Consider the following 20,899-nt stretch of genomic DNA (forward strand, 5'->3'; position numbering starts at 1 on the left):
CCATTCACCAAGTGTTATTGAAACCTTAAGAAGAGTGACAGAACTCACTTCCTCACAGGGTATGTTCTTTGGAATTCCAAATCTCCCAAAAAGACTATAACGTTCAGATTCAAGCTTTAAAGAAAAACCAATAATCTATGATTCCTGATTAACACAAGGAAAGTGATCGGATGCCTTCAATCAAACCAATGAGAACTAAAATTCAAGCAAGTCCATTACACCAGCATCTATTCAACATGGAAACGCTTAGAATTTAAACACTTATAGGATAAATATGTTGAACAGCAAGTACGATCAGGAAATTATGTTCATGTTCAACTACAAAATTTGATTTAGTAAAATTAAACTTCACTCCACCAAAATAAAACGAAGTACTTTTTCATATTACTACCAAAATCTTATAGTAAACTAAAACAGAGGAGCTACTCATGTTTTCATAACAAACTCTTCAGAAAACTACCAATTAAAAAGAAAGAAGGGCAAAATCTTCAGTGACACATTGGAAAAGCAGATCGCCCACTCAGTCTCCCTTTCGCCTAAATGAGCAACCTTCTGTGAGTCTAGCTCGTCCGCCCGTAGGCTGGCACAAAACAGTCTGGCAGTTTCCACAAACCACAACGGTCTGGGAGTGGCTAAAAACAGTAGTTCTGCAATCCAGGATATAACAACGTAAACATAGAATCGACGAAAATCATAAACGAGATCAAATAAAAAAGGATTAATAAGAGAAAAACCGAAGAACTCACATGTTAAAGCATCCTTGGCATTTAACATCCTTCAAGGAAAAACAAAACCATCAGGCAACCATGTTTCATCGGCAAAACGATCTACCATGAAAAACAGAAAAAAAAAAAAAAAAAAAAAAAGAATAATCGAAATTTGTCTTACCATGAAGAAGGAATTTGGAGACTGCACTAAACGCTTAAGCTTGTGCCTCTTCTTCTCAAGTTCAGCGGGAGGGTTGAGCAAATCGATGTCGTTGGGAAGAACCTGGATTTGCAGAATTCAACATTAAAAAACAACACCAAACAAGATCCAAAAAGCCAAATCGAGATAAGATAGAGCAATTTCGCTCACCATTTTCGCCGAAAACCCTTTTGCAGATGAAAACCCTAGAAATTCTTAAGCCTCGGCAGACTGTGGAGAGTTTCTGTAGAACGGTTGGGATATTATATATAGAAGATGATGGAATAATATAAACCGTCCGATGGATTAGAAAGTGTGTCACCCTGAATCATTGAAGATCAAGATCGCATGAGGGTATCCCTAAGACCGCCTATTTAAGGCGGTGAAGGTGTAAATGGGCCGAGTTAAATGGGCCGAGGTGGGTGGGCTCAGTCCAAACCCAACCCAACCCTACCTGGAGTTGGTTAACCCTGTTTAACCTTGGTCCGACCTTGATTTTTAACACTGAAAACAAAACAAAATGCATAGATTTTTTTTTTTTTTAAGAATTCAACACTTTACCTCATAATCATGAAATATTAGTGTTTGCTAATTGAGCTATTTCATTCTACCAAAAAACAATTTGAGCTAATTCATTGAGATAATGTTGAATACTTGGTTAAATGATTATTTAAAACTAATTTATGTATAATTTTAATTTAATTAAATTAACACAAAGTTGGATAAGACAAGCCTAGGTTGGTAGAGGGCTAAACCTAAATCCTACTTGACTCTACTAGGGCAAGTTATTTTGTGACCCAAACCCTCCCTTTCGATTTAAAAATGTGAGGCCGAGCTCGGGTGGGACTCAGGGTAGGTTTGGACCGGTTCTTGACCCCTACTTTTCACATAATCTATCACACTTATCCTCTTGTGATATTTGGAAAATCTCAAGCAACCCATGGCTTGGATCTAGTTTTAATACACAACTAGTGAAGAGAAGAACTAAAGCCTATAATTTATTATGCAATTACAAGATACATTACCACTACGGAAGTATAGCAATGTAGGCAAGTACATAGAGTCATCATGTTGAGTATACCTCATGCTTCACATTCTCTTGCTGACGGACATGGAGGTCCCACTCCCCGGTGAGTGGGATGGCATCAGGATAGCCGCCTTGGCTGGGGTGTGGGGGTAGTGCCCCTAGAGCCTGTAGAGATCATACGTGCCTAGGTAGAGAAAGAGATAAAATGGCAAAAAACAAAGTGAAATTTCGCCAAAAATTCAAAGGTTGGCAATATTGTCGACTTACGGAAATCTCATGTTGGTCAAATTTCCATGTTGCCATCCATCAACATGGTGATATATCGCCAACTTAATGTACCATGCATGCGATACGGCAATATATCACCGACATCTTGTTCACTGCTCTCACCTATCTATCTTCCCTAATATTTTTTAATTCTCAAGTTACACTTAATTTTTGTAACCTAATTTATTTTTTCTCTTGAGTTGAGCTGGTTCAAACTCATAAGTTGAACCACAATATATTACATATTCTCCAGCTCTACCGTCACTTCCTAATGAGGAAAGGCCTCTCTCTCTCTTCCAATCTTTTTAGAGACTACAGAAACACTGAGACTTGTAATGTTCCCATCATCATTGAGAAGATTGGAAGCAAGGTTTAAAGTATCGATATCAAGTATCGCATCGGTCAGGTGATTTTAAGAGACATATCATCCTATATCGAGTATCGTATCGCTTTGGATAATGTATTTTAGTGTAATTCAATGGGGAGTCATATCGAGATGTATCGTATCAATCGGGTCAAATATGGATACGTATCGAGTATCATATGGTATCGTGGGATACTTTAAACCTTGATCGAAAAGAGAGGGCTTTTATTTTATTTTTATTTTTTTTTAAGAAAGCGATGGTAGAGTTAGAAAAATTACATGATTGTTTTAGTAGTTCAACTAGTAAGTTTGACCCAATTAATATGAATAGGTTGAATTAATAATAAATAAATAAAAGATAATTTGAGAATAAAAAAAAGTAAGGGCAAAGGAATGGTAAGAGTTTGGATTTTTCTTGGGAATCAAACATGTAAATTTGAGCAAGTATAAGAGAATGACAGAAAGAGCCTTAGTAGATATAAGGCACGTTTAGGTGTTTAATTATCTTAGGGCCTGTTTGGTTACATGAATCTAGAAATTTTAAATCTCTGGATTCATGAGTCTGAGAATTATACCCATTTGGTTGTAAAAATCTCTAGATTCATGAAATCTAGAGATTCACCTTTTTACACTAAAAACATGAATCTATAGATTTATGGGTAAGGGGAGAAATCCAGAGATTTCAAAAAAGCTATACATTTGCACATTCACAAAAATCACGTCGATCAAATAGTTTTTTAGGATGAATCTACAGTTTTCATTCCACAACCAAACATCTAATTTTATAAATTATAACTCCATAGATTTGAAATCTATAAATTTGAAATCTCTAAATATTTGAAATCTCTAGACTCATGTAACCAAACAGGCCCTTAGATTCGCAATTCCAGCAGATAAATCGTATGTGATTATTGGAAGAACTGGATCCAAGGGTTTCATAATGTTAAGAAGCCGAGGATATTGCGGATGCTTTCAGACTTATCTCAACAAATGCAATCAGCAACAAATAATCTCTGGTGACCAGTGCTCAGTACCATGAAAGCATCTGAATTATCCTAATAACACAGAAGCTAGTAAATGATTAGCCACCACATATCTTCAGTCCGGGAAGATAGAAAGATGAGCATTAGCACCCTCACAAGATGTAGCTATCAATTGATATAAATGCAGTCTTTGAATATGGACTAATAATCAACTTTCTTTCTCTGAAGAAGATGCTGAAAGTGATCTTTACACCATTCAAATATTTTTCCTTCTTTGCTTTTCAAGGTTTTAGGGGTGGAGGGGCAAAAATGTACCTACAGGGAATCCATACATAATATAGGCTCAAAACTGCATATTGGATTAGTGAAGTCAAGAAATACAACTAATTCAGCATTTCTACTTTCTTTGATCATCTACCCTGCTAAATATCATGATCAAGATGTAAGGTGCCAAACATAATGGTTTGGGTGGAGAATCCATGCATCTTGCCCAAGCACCTAGTAGGATCTTAAATTACAACAAAATTATAAGATGTTTATAATCAACTGATAAGGCAAGAAAACACCATGATTGATAAGTATGCGATCTTCGAGCATCTCTAATAAACATAAGGCAGTATCCTCCATGGAACAAGCCTGCAATAATCTGCCCAGACTTCTTTATACTTCTCTGCACACCGAACTTCATCTCTTCTCTCTCTCCATATCAGCAGAATAAGAAGGTAAATGGGGTAGAAGTATGGAATAGGGGAACTGCAAAAGGTGGGTGATGTTAAAAATTACAGTTTCAGTACTATGCAATATAGAGCAATAAGAAATTGTACCTAGCACAGGAAAAAAAAAGGGGGGGGGGGGGGGTTTAAGCAAGAAATTACCTGATCCCACAAGGTAGACTGAAGGATAGAGCTACCAACAGGTCCCCTAAGTAATTGCAATGTCTTGCGATTCCCCTGCCATAAAGGGATGAAGATGAACCATTCCAGAATTAAGTGAAGGTCATAAGAGATATGAAACTCATGCAAGCCACACCCTTTTATCATCAAGCTGAATGCTGATTCATTTAGATGGCTAAAACAGTTTCAAGAGATATCTGATACAGGTTATTAAATGATCTTCTCTCTTCTTGAAAAATGTGTCCAAAAAATACTGGCAAATCATATACAATCACAAAATAAAAAATTGTTAGTCCTTTCTAAAATCAAATCCTATGAATTCTTTCGTAGCCTCTACTTTCCTTTTCAACATACCCATCTAGATCTCTCCATATCATAATCTTTTCATTTTGCCTAATTCTTAAACAGGCTTTCACCTAATTTTCGTTTTTTCTTATTAAAGCTGGTCTAGGAGTAGCACTAGAAAATGATAAGCTACAAGGAAGTCAATTGTGCCGGCACGGCCATTTAACGGATGCCTTTAAGTGCCCTAGTACGAAAAAGTGATTTAATCTAGATTGAAGGAAATAAGAAAATTAGGGGTGGACCTAAGATAACTTTACAGTAAGCGATGAGAAAGGATATGCATAGCTTAGGCCTTGTATCTATTTATCATGGCATCAAATTGAGCTGATTGGAAGGCAAGCATCCATGTAGCCGACTCCATTTAGTTGGGGCAAGGCTGCTTGTTCCCATCATTCTTTTGAAATCCATGACATCATTATTGAAACATTTATTTGCTATTTTTCCCATTATTCCCTCTCCCTTTATCACTAGTATCCCCATCATACCAAACTTTAGTCATCTAGATCACTGGCCTTTTTACTCTCCCACTTCATGTCTTGTATACAAGCTACACTAATTCTTCCTTTTTCAATGTATCTGCTAATTATAGAATACTTTCCTTAATCCTATGCTTTTATGCAAGCTTCTTTACTCTCAAAAAACCAAGCTTAAATGTCACCTTAAATAGGCACCAGAGTGATGCATATGTCTCTTAGAAGGGGTGCCCAAGCTAACCCATGTTCATTTTCCAATGCACCCAGATCATAATGTACGTTTCACCTGGGGAACACCCTAAGGTCGACAAGACATTATTCTTCATAGACATTCATCAGGGTCCATGCAAAAGGTGATTGATACATTTTCATGATGCAAGAAAAATTAGAAAGTTGACAACCTAAATGAAGCAGTAAAGAACAAAATTCAATAAAGAGATGACGGTGGGAGAGAGAGAAGATGGAGAGAAAGGTATCGTGTGTGTGTGTCCTCTCCTCCTCTTGTGATCTTTTATTTATAATAGAGAGATATAGTCCTATACTATTTATGAAAGTAAATATCAGTCAAAATTACAATCAAAAGTAACCAAACACAGACATCCCAAAACTGCTCTAACTTGCTTTACAAGAAACTTGTGGCCCAAGTATTGGTTCAACACTAAACATAATCAATGCCCTAACAATCTAACACAGAAGGTACCAAATTTGAGGACAGACATCATTTTTGGACCAAAGAGCCCAATATGAAACCAGAATCAAGCAAAAAAGGTGAAACAATAAATAGATAAAATAATAAATACATTACCCAGCAAATCACATTAAAAGAAAAAAATTTGGAATTACCACAACTAGTTCAATGAGAAATTTAACTATTACTCATGAAAGCTAACTATAAAGGTGTAAGTTTCGCGAAAGGATATTGCAGTGAATTACCATTTCTGTTATCTCGAACTATTACACAAGGAAAACGGGAGCGTGATGGTTCAAATAATTAATGCATAGAGGTCACTTGGAGTAGAGTTTTTTACAAAGGCAGCAACACAACTCAACATGATTGAAGCAATAGAATGTTGAGCAATAAAAAGGGCGAACATGGATCCGAAGGCTTCTGCACAAGCAGAGTCCCCTGGGGCATGCCCTGGGGGGGTTGTTAATTTTTCTACACAGCCTTATCCCAGCATTTTTTTCTGAAAGGTTGTTTCCATGCCTCGACCTTAGGCTACAATGATCGACCAACCATTGAGCCAAGGCCCACCCCTAAATGTTGAGCAATTAGAAAATAACTTATACATAGGATACACTAACCAAATGTGGTTTTCAGATCAAAGAATAGGAGATTGATATGGTCTGTTTCTGAAGAAAGACCAATAACAACATCAATGAGAAGGAGCAAACCAACGCAAGTTGAAGGAACTAAAACAATAAGAGCTAAGCTGAGCCAAAAGGAGGTGGGGATCAGCTGATGGGCCAGCCATGGATTGGAAAAAGGCAAGCCTCGTAAAGGGAATGGCAGTAGAAAGGATCCAGTATGGTGAACCAAGTAGTACCGGTTGAAGAACTAAAGAGTTAATCCAAAAGGAAGTGGCTTCAGATAGGGGGCTAATCATGGTAGAGAAGGACCATAATAGTGACAATATTTTGCATTTAAAGCCATTGCTCAGCTCTAAATTAAGTCTCATATATCATATGCTAACTATTTAATGAATTTGAATTACTTGAGAAATCAACTTACATGAAGAAGTTATTCACTACAAAAAGATTAAGCTCAAATATAAACCTTACCAATAGCCAGAAGCAAGGAGTTTCCCCCCGATAACTTTTGGCGGAGCACCCCATATAGGGGCTTTTGGATCTTTCTTAAATACGTGCTTTTGCTTGTTGGCTCCTCTAAAGACCCGATACCTAGGCAACAAATGACCAAGTGCTATGTCATAACAGATGTCATATTATAAAGTGAGAAGATTACTTTATGATGATAAAATGGAGTTTACCCAATAAAAAAAATGAAAAAATTTGTAAACCCAGCAGCTTTTGTTAGCTCCACTTTGTTTTCCAACAGCCACCAACCCTACACCAAGAACAGAAAACTAAACAATCATGTGAATGTCTCAAAAATGGCATCCACACCACTATACGAATTGTACCACGTTTGTAGTTTGAAAATGCGATATCATTATAAAATATAAAGCATTACAGAACATGATGAATAACATGTTTATTTAAAGCAGATGCAGTAAACTAAATAAAAAAGCTGTCAATGAGCAAGGATTGGTTGAGTCATGATGAGGAAGGAAGAGTGGATGTTACCCGACATCAAGCATAAAACAATATAGAATTATTTTTTATGAATCCCAAGCTTGGTTTGACCAAAGAAAAATATCAGAAACAGACAAACAATGACAAAAGTCACAAAACCCAGATAAAACACAGCACGAGGTTCTTGTTGGACTTCATATATGCTTGTTGTTGGCCACACGTCTCTTGAGTACGTAAGAAATAAAGAGAGGCAACTTTCAAAAGACCTGAAAGTACGAGAGGAGTTTCAAGTCGGAAGTTTTAGATAATTGGCATGAATTGAGTAACAGTTCAAGCTGCTCCTGAGATGAAATTACAGTTCCTCAATAGGACTAGTAGAAGGAAATTGAGTAACAGTTGTTAATAACAAAATCAACATAACTATGCTGGAAAAAAAATTGACGTTTTCCTTGGGCATAAGGGATAAATTTTCCAAAGCAAAGCTGCAAGAAAATGTTGGGTATAAGTTAAGAACAAAAACTGACGAAAAGAATAATAGGTTAACAAGAAGTAGACAAAGAAATAAGCACCGACATTTCTTCCAAGAGGGAGTCATAAGTCACCATTTCCCTAAAAAGTCAAGTCTGATAAAACAAAGACCTAACAACAAAATCCATGAGAGAAATTGTCTCTTCCAAGTGATGGTAAGCTATGAGAACTAAACAAACTTCTAATGAAAAACTAAACTTGAAGATATTCAACCAGCAACAATTCTGGGATTTTATTTTTTAACTTTTTCTCTTTAGAATAACAAGCTTTTTGCAGTATGAAGTATGATGCCCTGAAGCCCCACCATAATACAAAACATAATATCCCAACTCAACCAGCCACCATAAGATGAGATACCAAGAATTCAAACTATAAATCTATATTCCAGAGTGCCTGAACTACAAGTGTTAAGAAATGAATATGGGCAATCTAAATTCCAGTTTATGGCTATTGTTTACATGCCTGGATACTAAAAGTGAAAGGAATCCACACTAGATCTCCAAACACCAACATGAAGCCCAACCTCTCCGCAATTATGTCCCATCTATAAAACATAAACAATACAAATATGTCAGCCTGGTGAATAACCAAATACGGATAAGAGAATAAGGACACAAATGTTGGAAGTGAAACCATACACTCCAAGAACATATATTGGTTACATTAATTGCATATCATAGACATGATTAACAATAAGCAAAAGCCAGCACAAGAAAATGGCAAGTAGATCCACAGAATGTGGGAGAAATCATCAACAAACATAACATGATAGTGCATTAACAATAATTGTCCTGTAATAAGAATTAAAAATGCTAGCAAAAAATAATAAGAATTTAAAAGGCCTTCAAAGATAGAAAACCAGTAAGCATATGCACACAGTGCCTGTTTCTCCATCAGAAATTATGATACATCTCCACCAAGATGCCTTTAATAGTTGAAAGTTTTATAACAAGACCATGTCACTAATTATTGCAATTATAAACTTTGAAATGAGTTTCCGAATAAATTCAGAACGTATCCATAGTTATCATGGCACTTAAACATCCAAGCTGCCCAAGGATAAGACAATATTACATGGTATATTTACCATATTCAAGGTAACTTTCCATATTCATAAACACACTCCAAAATACAGGTATATTTCCTTTATCATCGAGGCATATGGCCACATGGGAGAGTTGAAACATAAAGCACCACGCCGCTTTGACATCAAGGCATGCTCTTGTTCCCGCATTGCCTTAGCAACCACGGTCTTGTCAGTTGGCTTTCTAACCATGCAGGCAATTGATAATTCAATAAATCCCCATATAGTTCTCTGACGAGGATGAAAAGTCGATATTTTTTTTGAGGAAACTGATCATTGTTCACTGCAGTGAACAACAGTTCTTTTAGAGTTTTGACCACGCGTGGAAAAGCATGATGAGTCGTCTACATGGTCCACACATCATTTAACTTCAATTTCCAATGGCAATTGGCCAAAAAAAATCGTGTTTGGTTACCCTGATTCTGGCAAGTGAATCTATCAGAATCAACATTTGGTTACCCTGATAAAAACCAGAAAACATGAAACACAAAAATATTGCAAGTTGTTGATAACTTCTGAACCGTGGGACTTCATTTCCCCGAGAATCTAACAATTACTATTAGCAGTTAATTACAATAGATTCAGAAGAGGAACAAAATAGTGGAGAAGAAAAGGAAGTAGAGAAGAAGAGGGGGAAAGGAGAGCGAAACCGAGTTCGAGAAGACAAGGAGTCGTTATCTACCATGAAAACATAATAAGAATACTCTGAATAGAAGAAAAAACCGAAAGATTTCACTGACCTGACGGAAGAAGATCAATGAAGAATGGAAGCCAAATCATAGATCAACGTATGCGATGGAGCTCAAGAAGAGGCAACCTGCAACTGAACTTGCGTTGGAGCTCAAGAAGCCCAACAATGGAGCTCAGCGACTCGGCGACGGAAGAGACTCGCGAGGACCCTAGCAGCTGGGTGATGGAAGAGACTTTGCGAGAACGAGAACCTTTTCTGGATTTCACAATAAAATGTGATTCAACACCCGTATTTATATGTGGGTTCCAAAGGGTGAGTCTATTTGGAAACCACCTCTAGAGGTGGTTTCCAAGTGATTCCAATTTTTAGTGTAAAACGTGGATTCCAGCTGAACCTAGATTCGACTCAACTTTGAACCAAACATGATTTTTTTTCTAATTTCATGATTCCCTGGAATCTAATTCCAGGGAAACGCGAAACCAAATGCCCCCTAAGTAGTCCAAAATTCCAATCTCTTTATTATTGGTCAACAAGTGTGCTCCAAAATCAATATTGGAATAATTTTTAACTATTAAATTTGAAAAATAATTGGGTCATGATGAAATCACTTTATGTGGTGAATTAATGCATAAAGATTCCACATTTAATTACTCCAAAGATAGATGATCATTTTGATGATCCACAACAGTTATATAGCCAGAGAGACTGAATTGATGATCCATGGATGGGTTTCACCCAATATGCAATAACCAGCCGAAAACATACCTGGAGGGGAAGAATTTGAGGGTACTAACATGGATGAGAACTTGACAAAAGCTGACGGATCCAATTCGGTCACCAACAGCACGCGCATTACAGTAAGTTCATGCTAAAAGGTAGAAGGACCACCAACAGCTCCAGTCACTTGAAGTGGTCTAAGTCTGGTCGGCCGATGGTTTGTCATGGCTGCAACCACAAAGTTCAATAGAAGAGGCTATGCAGCAGCCATAAAGCTTCCACCAGAATTCCTTGGTGTGCCGTTCCTTCCCATAGAAATCACGCCTGATGAGGTCCTGATCAGAAACCAGACGATCATTGGGCAATAGGAATCCCCTCTCCTTTTTCAGCTGTTTGGGAAGGCCTCAAGTAAGAGCTGATTATTTCCTGAGAGGAGAGTGTAAAACAGTATTGCAACAGCTATCCTCTAACAGGACCATAGAGTAGGGTTGATCCATAAGTAGGGAATGGAACATGGCTAGCACTTGGGGCACATTACCAATCATACTACAGAATAAGCCCAGAAAAAGAAAATCATATGCCTTAATTGACTTCATGACTTCATGTCTATGAAAACATATCACATTGTGATGTCCTAGATTGGTAGGAGACCAACTAGGAGCCGTTACCAGATCTAGAATGGACTGGTAAGCTTAAGTGAGTCAGCATTGGATGTGGGGTTCACTTGTGGGCTAGGGGCAAGTAAAAGTTAGGGTTTGATGGCTAGGGTAGAATATATGCTGGAAATTGTAATTAAATCAGGTTTGCACATTTGGAGTTACAAGGGATTCCTAGTAGAACAGGATGGAACTGTGAAGGACAATTGCAAGCAATCGACTGAGTGGATGTGTATGAAATTTGGAAATTCTTCCTTAGTGATAGCAGGAGCTTTGATCAAAACTGGTTTTAATGGCTAGGAGTGACTGGGCTAGACTCTTGTGAAAATCACCTTGTATATGACCTTTCAGAACCAAAAAAGGAATAGTTGCATCAGAGAGGCTGTGGAACGAATTTGAACTCTTTCTGATGGTGAAATAAGGCTGTAGACGATTTTTAGTGGCTAGGGTTTGTAGAAGACAAAAACTAGGGGTTACGCTTTGGGAAATTAGAGGATTAGAAGGGGAAGAAGACTTGGGAATGTGAATAATTCAACTAACTGTTGTCAAAGATCTTATTGAACAGCAGCTTTAATGGTTGAAGATGTTCTTGGGAGGAAGAAATAGAAAAGAAGAAATCAGACTCGGGATATCAAACCCATATGCATTGCTCAAAAGCCCCAAATCTCTAAGGGGGGAAAATCCTATTCTTTATCCAACCCATCTCTAATTGATGGGGGATGAACTTAAAATTCCTAATTGACTCATAGAAGGACTCCTAATCACTCTAAAAGACTCAGTAACGTAAACAAAATTCTATCTAGCTATTAAGTTTGTTTGTGTTTTTTTTTTTTTTTTTTTTTTTTTTCAGGTGATGAAAACTATAATCTTAATCTAACTCATGCTGAATTTAATTACTAATCCCATGTAATCACACTACCCCACCTTATAAATAAGCTTCAAATTATGCCATTGCATCAATAAACCCAAAAATAAGAAGCATAGGGTCTATAAAAGCAATCTATGGGGCCAACATAAAGTATTCCAAGGCTCAATTGACCCATTTGGACAATCTTAACGACAATATTGGTAAGGGTAGAGGCTTAAAAAGTACTGTAGAAATCCAATTCTTGCCCCAGATTGCACAACTCAGAATACTACTATGGCAGGTTTGGTTCCTTCTGCTTGGCTTCATGAAGTTCTTCACATGATTCATACATCTACGCATCATTTCCAACCTGGGAGTAGGTTCCTTGAGCCACATCTGCTTGAACACCATGATAATTTGGGAGAAATTGTGACAATAGTGTAATCAGAAAGTCATTTTTACTTGCAAGGGAAACAAAAATATTCCATAATGTCTATAAGAAGATTACATCTATTTACAGTTCAACCCTCATACCTATATCACAACTGACTTTGAAGAGCTGACAAAGTTTGTAGAATTACTGTCTTAGTTTCTAAATAGAAGATAAAGGAGGGATGATTTTATTAAAAAAAGAGAGCATATAGGGAAAAGAAGTCATTGGGAAGAGGGGCATTAATGTTATAAACAACCTCATGAAAACACTTGTATACTGTGCACATTAAAGATCAAAACTACATTGCTGGAGAGAAACAAGAAGAACTTACGTGGAGGTCATGAACTCCTCATGGAAAAAGTAGTCCAAAACATACCACTGCAAATAAAAAATAAAAAATAAAAATGGAAAATCTGAGCAACTGATAAATGTTCAGATAAAATTAAATATTTCAGCACGGACTGTGGTCATATTACCGCACAAAATAGTTGGTAAAGGATCATTGACTGGCTTAAGCTGCCATCTTCAATGCTTTTGGCTAGATCTGAAAGATTGATGAGTAGCCAGCCCATCATTCCAGCTCTAACAAAGAAAAATCTACACATGGTGGAACAGTCAAAGATGGCATTGTAAGAATAGGCATTTAGTATTAACTTAATAAGATGTCCCATTCAATTGCTTTGAATTGAATATTCAGTTTGGCAACTATGTTTTGTATGGTGTTAAAAGTAATTCAATTAACGGAGGTTCATGGTAATCCTAATATGCTATTAAATCACTAAAAGCATAGTTGTCACAGCATCTAGCAGAAAATTAAGGCAACACCAGAAAACAAAGCACCAGAAATGCACTGCCTAGACACCCATGACTAAAAAGGCAGAAAAGAGCAGTGATGCAAATTTCATTTCAGCAAGTATGTTGCCCTGTCAACCATTTCTTAACCTGGGATGTTCTAGTTAAACTGTTAAAAAGAACCACGACTAAAGATAGTGACGCAATGAAGGTTTAAAAGGTGAGATCCTTGTTATTATGATAGGATGGTAAAAGACTCACATTTAGGATTTAACAAAGCCTGCTACAGGAAAAAGAACTACCTGAGATAAAATGATTACTGTCTAGATAGCATTCATACAGGGATGGGGGCAGGTTACACTGGTTCAGAATATATTGAGGCCAACCAAAAATGAACCAATTGTATAGCTACTAAACCAAAGCATCATGAGCTCAAAATTTTACTTTTCTTATTTGACAAAATGCTATAAACCTAGCTCCACAATTATGGATCATAATTTTACTGTTGCATAAGTGATTGTAATAGTATTGAGTACAACAAATGCTAACGGGAAATTGGATATAAGATTTCAATGATAGAAACAGAAAATAAGAAGGAAAAAAATAAAAATATAAGAGTTCTGGAAAAATCGGAAAGAAAAGAATCTAGTCACATCTAGGTAATTTGTGCCATGACACATTCAAGTAAGAACAGTTTCCTCAACATAATAGCAAAATTTTTATAATTAATTTTCAGAAAACTATGACACTAATATAAATCTCACAAGAACAACACCCAGAAATATTTCAGTTATCTCTGCAAACAAAATTGATTTACAAGTCTTGAGCTTGTTAGCAAATTAGTTGTATAAAATTTTAAATGATACTAGAATAAGGTATACATTTTGAAGTGCCCGCCCCCCCCCCCCCTCCCACAAAAAAAAAGAAAAAAGCGAAAAGAGTGGCATCCAGAAATTTCTGAAAAGTATACGTACAGAAACCAAAATCAACTTCAGAATTCAAGAATAAAATAAGGACAGCTCCAAAGTTTATAGTTGAAACTGAAGACATCACTCTAAAATTAACCCTACTTACATCTGATCTTGAATTAGGAAATGAGAAAAACGGAAGACCAAAAGAAACACTGAAAGATAAAGAGATTTCCTCTCACATATTTATCCTTTCACCTCATATAGACCTTTGATTCTATCAGTGCCATGCAGGTCTTCATGTTATAAAGAACTCTGAAGTTCCCTACAAGAAATCATCTATTTTCCACACTTTCTAATCTATATAAAAATGGTGTTTTTGAGGTAACTAGAATTAAGTCAAACAACATAAAAAACAGATGAAGTCATGGATTACTGATAAACTGAATGACAAAGCATGAAGTTTTCACGTACTTGAGATCCACTCCCATAAACTGAGGATTCAGCTGTATCCCAAGCCACCTATGAGATGAAATAGAACAATAATTAATCAACATTCTATGGGAAAACAGAACGAACACTAAGGATTACAGAAATAAAATCCTCTTTACCTAAGAATCAATTGGACTTAGTAAACATTGTTTAGGAAAACGTAAAAGGTTCAAGCATCCCCACCCACCACCTATCAGTAAACATTGTTTATAGAAAGAAGTAAATGATCCAACCGTCCCCAGCGACCACCCACCAAGGAGAAAAAAGGGGCATTAACAATCCATTAGCTAAAGAATTCAAAGGCCATTATTGTGCATACATTATTTTCTCATGTTCTCACCCATAATTTGAGTCCTTATTAGTACATCAAAAATGACATATGGCCTGTGGAATGCCAATCGGAGTACAAAATCTTTCGGCATATTCACACTTTGTCCTCATGCCAAGGAGAATGAACTTTATCAATAAAAGAAGGTTCTAATATTTCATCAAGTCTTCAACTCATAGCACAAAAAGAATTGTATCAATTTTCATTTCCCTTAATTTTGCTGCCTGATGATGAGTAGGGTCCCTTTTACAAATAGGACTGCTCAACAAACTCCTGGTTTTCATATCTCATAGCAGAATGGCATAGGTGAAATTAGAAGGGGGGTGTTTGTGTCATACTTTTGCACTAGTTAGGCACATGCCTTGTCAGTTTTGAATGGCCACCACCCTCACTCTGTCATTTCTTATTTGCATCATCCTTCTGACTCCTAGTGCCCTTTTAGTAAAGCTTCTGTAACTTGTTTTGGGAATTTTCTATGCTACTGGAACAAAAAAAATGGAACTTCCTGTTTGGGTATATACCAGTCTGCTTTTATGTGCCAATGGAATAGACGAGCTTCTTTCTTGTGCCGGAAACAAGATTTTGCAAACACCAAAAACCTTGTTTCATCAATTTAAAGAACAATTTTTCTTTTAAATCTGACTCCAACTAAAAGAACCATTCCCAAGAAATTTTATTAGAGACTCAAACAAAGAAGAGAGAACAGTAAAAAACCTGCAACTCTCCATCGTCTTCTACCTATAATAAGAGATTTGGAACAGGTTTGCCAAACAAAATATTACAGCTCGAAAATGACTTTTTAGCACAGAAACAGAAACATCATTTTGGGTGGAAAATATGTGTTTCAAAACAGAAGAAGCATGACCAAAGGGCCCCTAACGTGTTTGGTTGTCTGGATTTTTTTTTTTTTTTTTTAATCACATTGTTCACCATACTAGCAAGTTATCTCCTGCAAATAAAATGTCTTTCCCTAATTTACAGGAATAAAAAAGAATGTCATTTTTCCAAATTACCTTTTCTGGCCTATAGCAGACTCAATTGAACCTGACTGACAAGCACAAAACCGAAACAATTATTAAAATAGTCTGGTTTCAGTTTTACCAATATGACTTAATTGGTCAGTCTCAGGCTAGACCAATTAAGCTGACAAACTGGTGTCATGAACAAAACCAACCAGCACAACTTTTTTCCTGAATTCCCTACCCTTCATGAAAATTCCAATTACCCTTCATGTCTCACTATCCTGTCACTATCCCTTTTCCTCTTTCTTCCTTCCATTTTAAAACGAAAGGTATCTCCATCTTTGGTACTAATATTGTTTTGACGGATCAGGAAAAGAAAAAAGACTAATGGCAAGTTAGAGATGTGTCCTACTTGTATCAGATAATACAGCCCCGTATCAGACTATATCAACCCATATTGGTCAATACAAAGCCTGTTTGATATTAAGTATCAAATCAATACCCACCAATACCAATATGGATCAGCTGGTACTTACAACCTGGGCTAGTGATAGAGTGGCACTATCCATGTCTAAAATTTTCAACTACAGACCATAAGTGGTCAAACACACATTCAAAGCCAGTTTAATATTAAGTATCAAATAAACACCCACCAATACAAAACGTATCAGCTGGTACTTACAAACCTGGTTAGTGGTATAGTGGCATTATCCATGTCTAAATATTGCAGCTACAGAGCATAAATCGTCACACATCACATGTATGAATGAGGTATTTTGATGAATTTACTTGTGAAGATCATATTACGGTTACACATGAAATGACAAATTTACTTGTGTCAATCCAAGTTTTCATATAAAGAAGTATGACACATGAAATGAAAGTAAAAACCATAAGATGCTGATTGAGATAAATACGGGGCTAGTAAAGAAGTACCAGTCATGAATAAAGTTCGTTGTGACATGTGGTTTTAAAGAGGAACTCTGATCACGAGATTTGCAACCAGCAGCATAAAGAACCAATGTCACCTGTCATGGACAAAAGACAAATTATTGACATTCAAAGCTATCAACTATCTTAAGGTCAAGTGGACTTGCATGAGCCATGGCTACAATCAATTTAAACATTGGAACTAAAGCATACATTAAGTAAATACCAGTGCAACACTGATTTTTTTGTTTATAAATAAAATAATTTCTTTCTCCTGAAAAATAAATTAGAGATTTCATATTAGCTTTACATGAAGTTACATGCAAGCCACTAGAGGTAGAGAGAGTAGCACAAAAAGGAATACATAAGAAGTGTTCAGTCCACCAAACCCAATGAAACATACTAAATCCAATAAATGTCCAATAAAGTTGTATCTCAAAAAAAGGTGGGCAGAAAATTTTTGAATCAGTAAAATGACATGTCACAGATTACAGGATTGACCAAAAGCAACACCCACTCATATGGGCTGCCTACTCCTGCTTACCGCAAAGCAGAACAAAACTTGTTAGAAAGGAAAAGGCATCAAACAATATCCATACTACCATTTTACTTCCCAATGAGAGCCTAAATTTCCAGCCTGAATGCACTCAATGATGACCATGGAACCGGAAACCTTTACTCATTTGAGGGGTTCTTGTCAAATAAGTCAACATAAGTTTATCCTGCAATAATGGCATCTACAAGATGGTGCTTTCTTATACTTCTCAGCACTAAAGGTACCATTTTCTGATGTCAATGGAACTGGACCTAAAATGAACCAACTTGAGTTGGGGCAATAAAGGTTCTAAAACAGGGAATTGGGGATTTAGGTTTTCTAGTTGGAATTACAGCAGCAGTATTGATTGGGGTTTGAAAGGAACTGTTAAGGTTATTTGATCCAAATTTGGAAGAATTTTGATGCTGGGAAGTAGCTGTCTTAAAAGTTAGGGTTCTGGGAATTTAGATTTGATGAATGAGTGGGCCTGTCAAGTGACAAGGAAGTACGGGATTTGGGTAAGGGTGCAGTGGATACAGTTTGGCGAGAAACTGTTAGCTATTTGTATTTGTAATGGTATGTGATGAGTTAAGGTTTTGGGAAAATTGATATGTCAAAAAAGGATTAGTGTTCTTCAAACTAATGAAGAGGAAGCTTGATTGAGAATCTCCTAGGATTCACACTGTGAAGGACCAACTGGTCCAACCAATTCCACCTAAGTTTAGATCACGCACTAAACTGAAACTCTCTCAATGGAGGAAACGGGCAGCAGCAGCAGCTTGCAAAGCAATTTCATTAATCAAATTTGTTTTCAATAATGTACCCCCTTAAAAATTTATATGAAAGACTCAAAATAGTTTCCTACACAGAAAAAGAAATCCATAAAACAATGAATTGACTAGGAAACTAAAATAGACACATAACAGTGCTGGTTTGTCAAGTCCTAATCCAAACCCTCCACACACTACTAACAATTTATCTGCAACTTCAATTATACAACATAAAACCAGTTCAACTGAACTAAATGAAAACGACTTAAAAGAAACTAAGGAACAAAGCTTTTTTCATACTAAACCTAATTACCCATATTATAGGCCATAAAAGTGACCTATTACATAGGAAACACATCATGTCAAAGGGTAAACATGCGTATAACCCAACCCTAGAACTATACCTAACAAGCTAGGCCTATTTGAGTGATGAATCTGCATCATCTCCATCTTAAATTGGATTTCAAATTGAAACATGCTTTCAGATATAGGAAAGCCCACACCTTTCAAAAAATGTTTGGATGAATAAAGCATACCATTACCAAAAGCCTTGAAAGGCATGGTTCGAGGTCTCACAAGATCTCACTTTCGTGAGGACTCGAGACGAGATCAAAGGGAGAAACAAAAAGATTAGCAAATCTTGGCCGAGATCTCAAAATTATGTTATATACTGTGACAAACGATACTAACACATTACTATTTTTTAAAGCATGACAATGAAACATGAAGTTGAACTTACGATGAAGCTGAATATGAAAGTTGTAAATAGTAGCTCAAGTCTTCTGTCAGCTATCACCTGCAATCATACAAAAAAAAATCAGCAAACAGAAATTATGAGATAATGCACCATGGTGTTATATTTAAAAGCTCTCCGACCCCAGTACAACAGTCAGTATAGCACACCATTATGAATTACATTCTGACTGTGATTTTGTGACTAACTGATAGATGATGATCAATTTCAGTAATTGTTAAACGAGAGTGATATGCAAACAACCTCACAATTGATTGAAAACTTGGGACAAACAATGAGCAGTTTAATGGTTGGTAGATGACCAATTTCCTGACTATTGTTAATATACAAATTTCCCAGCAATTAAAATGACAGAAAGAAACCCGAAGTATCTTTAGCATAGCAACATAGCATGAGATGTCTATGCATGTGGTTTCCAACTATGGCATGTGAGCATGGTCTCAGACATGAGTATTTTGTACACAATGGACACCAAAGTTTCAGTTCTACGACCTCCTCAAAATCTAGAAAAGGGACTAGGCTAAGAAAATTTGATTGATCACTTATACTTGACACATTGGAATATTTCCACAGTAGATCATGCCTAGTTCCTTACCAAAGGTGAGAGAGAGAGGGGGGGAAAAAACACCTTACTTTGGGATTTGTTTGATTCTTAGGCTATGGAAGCATAATCGCACAACTGTCTGGAAGGAAACATATAGACATGTAATGAACCTTACATAGGAAAGCAAGTGATCAACCCCAAATCATGTCTCAAATTCCAACCAGGCAAAATTTTGAAAAAAAAAAAAGGGTGCGGGAGTTGGATCACTGATCAGTCCAGTGCGTCTCAGAGATAAGAAAAGAAAAAGGGTGACTCAAACGTAGGAAATGAAGCTAGTAAACGGTGTTTGGCAGTGAGAATGAGAAAAAACTTGATCCTTTTTTTTTTTCCCTTGGGTCAGAGAAAAAAACTTGATTAGCCACCTGAAAAGTAATGATGCAATCACCCAGATGTTGATATTAACAGTCATATTTCATAGACGAAATTGTACAACATGATCGCTGTACTCAATCCTGATGAATTTCCAGCTCTCTTTCTCAAATAACAATTGCACATTGAAACACCAGCAATTACAGATTGAATGAGATGGTACAACAAACACGAAGAGAGTAAGAAAAGAAAGAGAGAGAGAGAGAGAGAGAGAGAGAAAATAACCGTTGGCGATATCAGCTTCAAGGTAACGCCGATGCCCAATAGGAAAACCAGTAAAAGAAGTGACACAAGGCCTGCAAAATGTCGAAAACATGGCATTGGAAGCTCAAAAGTAGTGATTTTTATTCGAATCTGATTGCCAACCATAAGAAGCAATAAAAGAACAAACACAGAGAGAAACATACCGTTGCAGCGGTAATGAAGTCGAGTGCCATCTGATAAAGTAACGCCAGGAACGTTCTTCCCAGGTAGAAGAGATCCAGCGATAGCCAAGTAAATGAAGTAAGAATGAAGTATAAAAACCTGAAAAATCATTCATTTTTAACAAGTATAAATATCAGTAATCGAACTATCTCAATTAGAGTTGCTTTTCAAATCAAAACAAGAACTTCTAGATTTTGCTTACAGATCTCCATGTAGGGATCATGGCGTTCACAATGTAACCTAAATCCATCTTCAAAGTCTCTATCTTTCTTCTGCTTCTGTGTTTACTCCAATAGAACCTCGCGCTCCTCACTCACAGTCACAGAGCTCTGTGCATTCCTCAGAATCTCTGAAGCATTATCTGAGCCAACAGCGATTTTGGTACTTCAGGATCGGTATGGTCCAACCAAGTAACCAACCACCTTTGTGACCTGGGTCATTGACACCATCACCTCTTTAATCCTTTAACCTTTATTTAGTAAAAAGTAAAATCCATTTTTACCCTTTTGCATACGGTCATTAACGGAATCGACTGTGCCTTCCTGCCAGGGTGTTTTGA

At 36.7% G+C, this 20,899-nt stretch overlaps 2 protein-coding genes across 2 annotated transcripts; both read right to left on the reverse strand.

Annotated features, from left to right (window-relative positions):
* Positions 1-302: 302 nt before the first annotated feature.
* LOC149003652 (small ribosomal subunit protein eS27y) lies at positions 303-1,174 on the reverse strand. Its single transcript, XM_089138542.1, has 4 exons — positions 1,078-1,174; positions 889-990; positions 747-775; positions 303-647 (listed from the first exon to the last, which is right to left on the reverse strand). The coding sequence occupies exons 1-4, from the start codon at positions 1,078-1,080 to the stop codon at positions 521-523; spliced, it is 261 nt and encodes an 86-aa protein (XP_088994668.1). The 5' UTR covers positions 1,081-1,174; the 3' UTR covers positions 303-520.
* Positions 1,175-3,562: 2,388 nt separating this feature from the next.
* FK (Ergosterol biosynthesis ERG4/ERG24 family) lies at positions 3,563-20,761 on the reverse strand. Its single transcript, XM_089138984.1, has 13 exons — positions 20,543-20,761; positions 20,322-20,439; positions 20,140-20,210; positions 18,927-18,983; positions 16,889-16,980; positions 14,645-14,692; positions 12,947-13,067; positions 12,802-12,848; positions 8,505-8,586; positions 7,250-7,326; positions 7,041-7,160; positions 4,423-4,497; positions 3,563-4,300 (listed from the first exon to the last, which is right to left on the reverse strand). Exons 1-13 carry the CDS (start codon positions 20,588-20,590, stop codon positions 4,147-4,149), a joined length of 1,110 nt encoding a protein of 369 aa, XP_088995110.1. The 5' UTR covers positions 20,591-20,761; the 3' UTR covers positions 3,563-4,146.
* Positions 20,762-20,899: the final 138 nt, after the last annotated feature.

The sequence above is a fragment of the Hakea prostrata genome, chromosome 10, assembly GCF_041222555.1.
Source record: "Hakea prostrata isolate BN-2017 chromosome 10, UWA_Hpros_2, whole genome shotgun sequence".
Lineage (NCBI taxonomy): Eukaryota > Viridiplantae > Streptophyta > Magnoliopsida > Proteales > Proteaceae > Hakea > Hakea prostrata.

Coding starts and splice junctions, on each gene's coding strand:
- FK (XM_089138984.1), bottom strand. CDS start 20,590: ATGGATTTAGGTTACATTGTGAACGCCATGATCCCTACATGGAGATCT. Junction 20,440..20,542: donor TGATCCCTACATGGAGATCT/GTAAGCAAAATC, acceptor ATGATTTTTCAG/GTTTTTATACTTCATTCTTA. Junction 14,693..16,888: donor ACGAACTTTATTCATGACTG/GTACTTCTTTAC, acceptor TTCATCTCATAG/GTGGCTTGGGATACAGCTGA.
- LOC149003652 (XM_089138542.1), bottom strand. Junction 776..888: donor CTCCAAATTCCTTCTTCATG/GTAAGACAAATT, acceptor TTTTCCTTGAAG/GATGTTAAATGCCAAGGATG. Junction 648..746: donor TGCCAAGGATGCTTTAACAT/GTGAGTTCTTCG, acceptor CCTGGATTGCAG/AACTACTGTTTTTAGCCACT.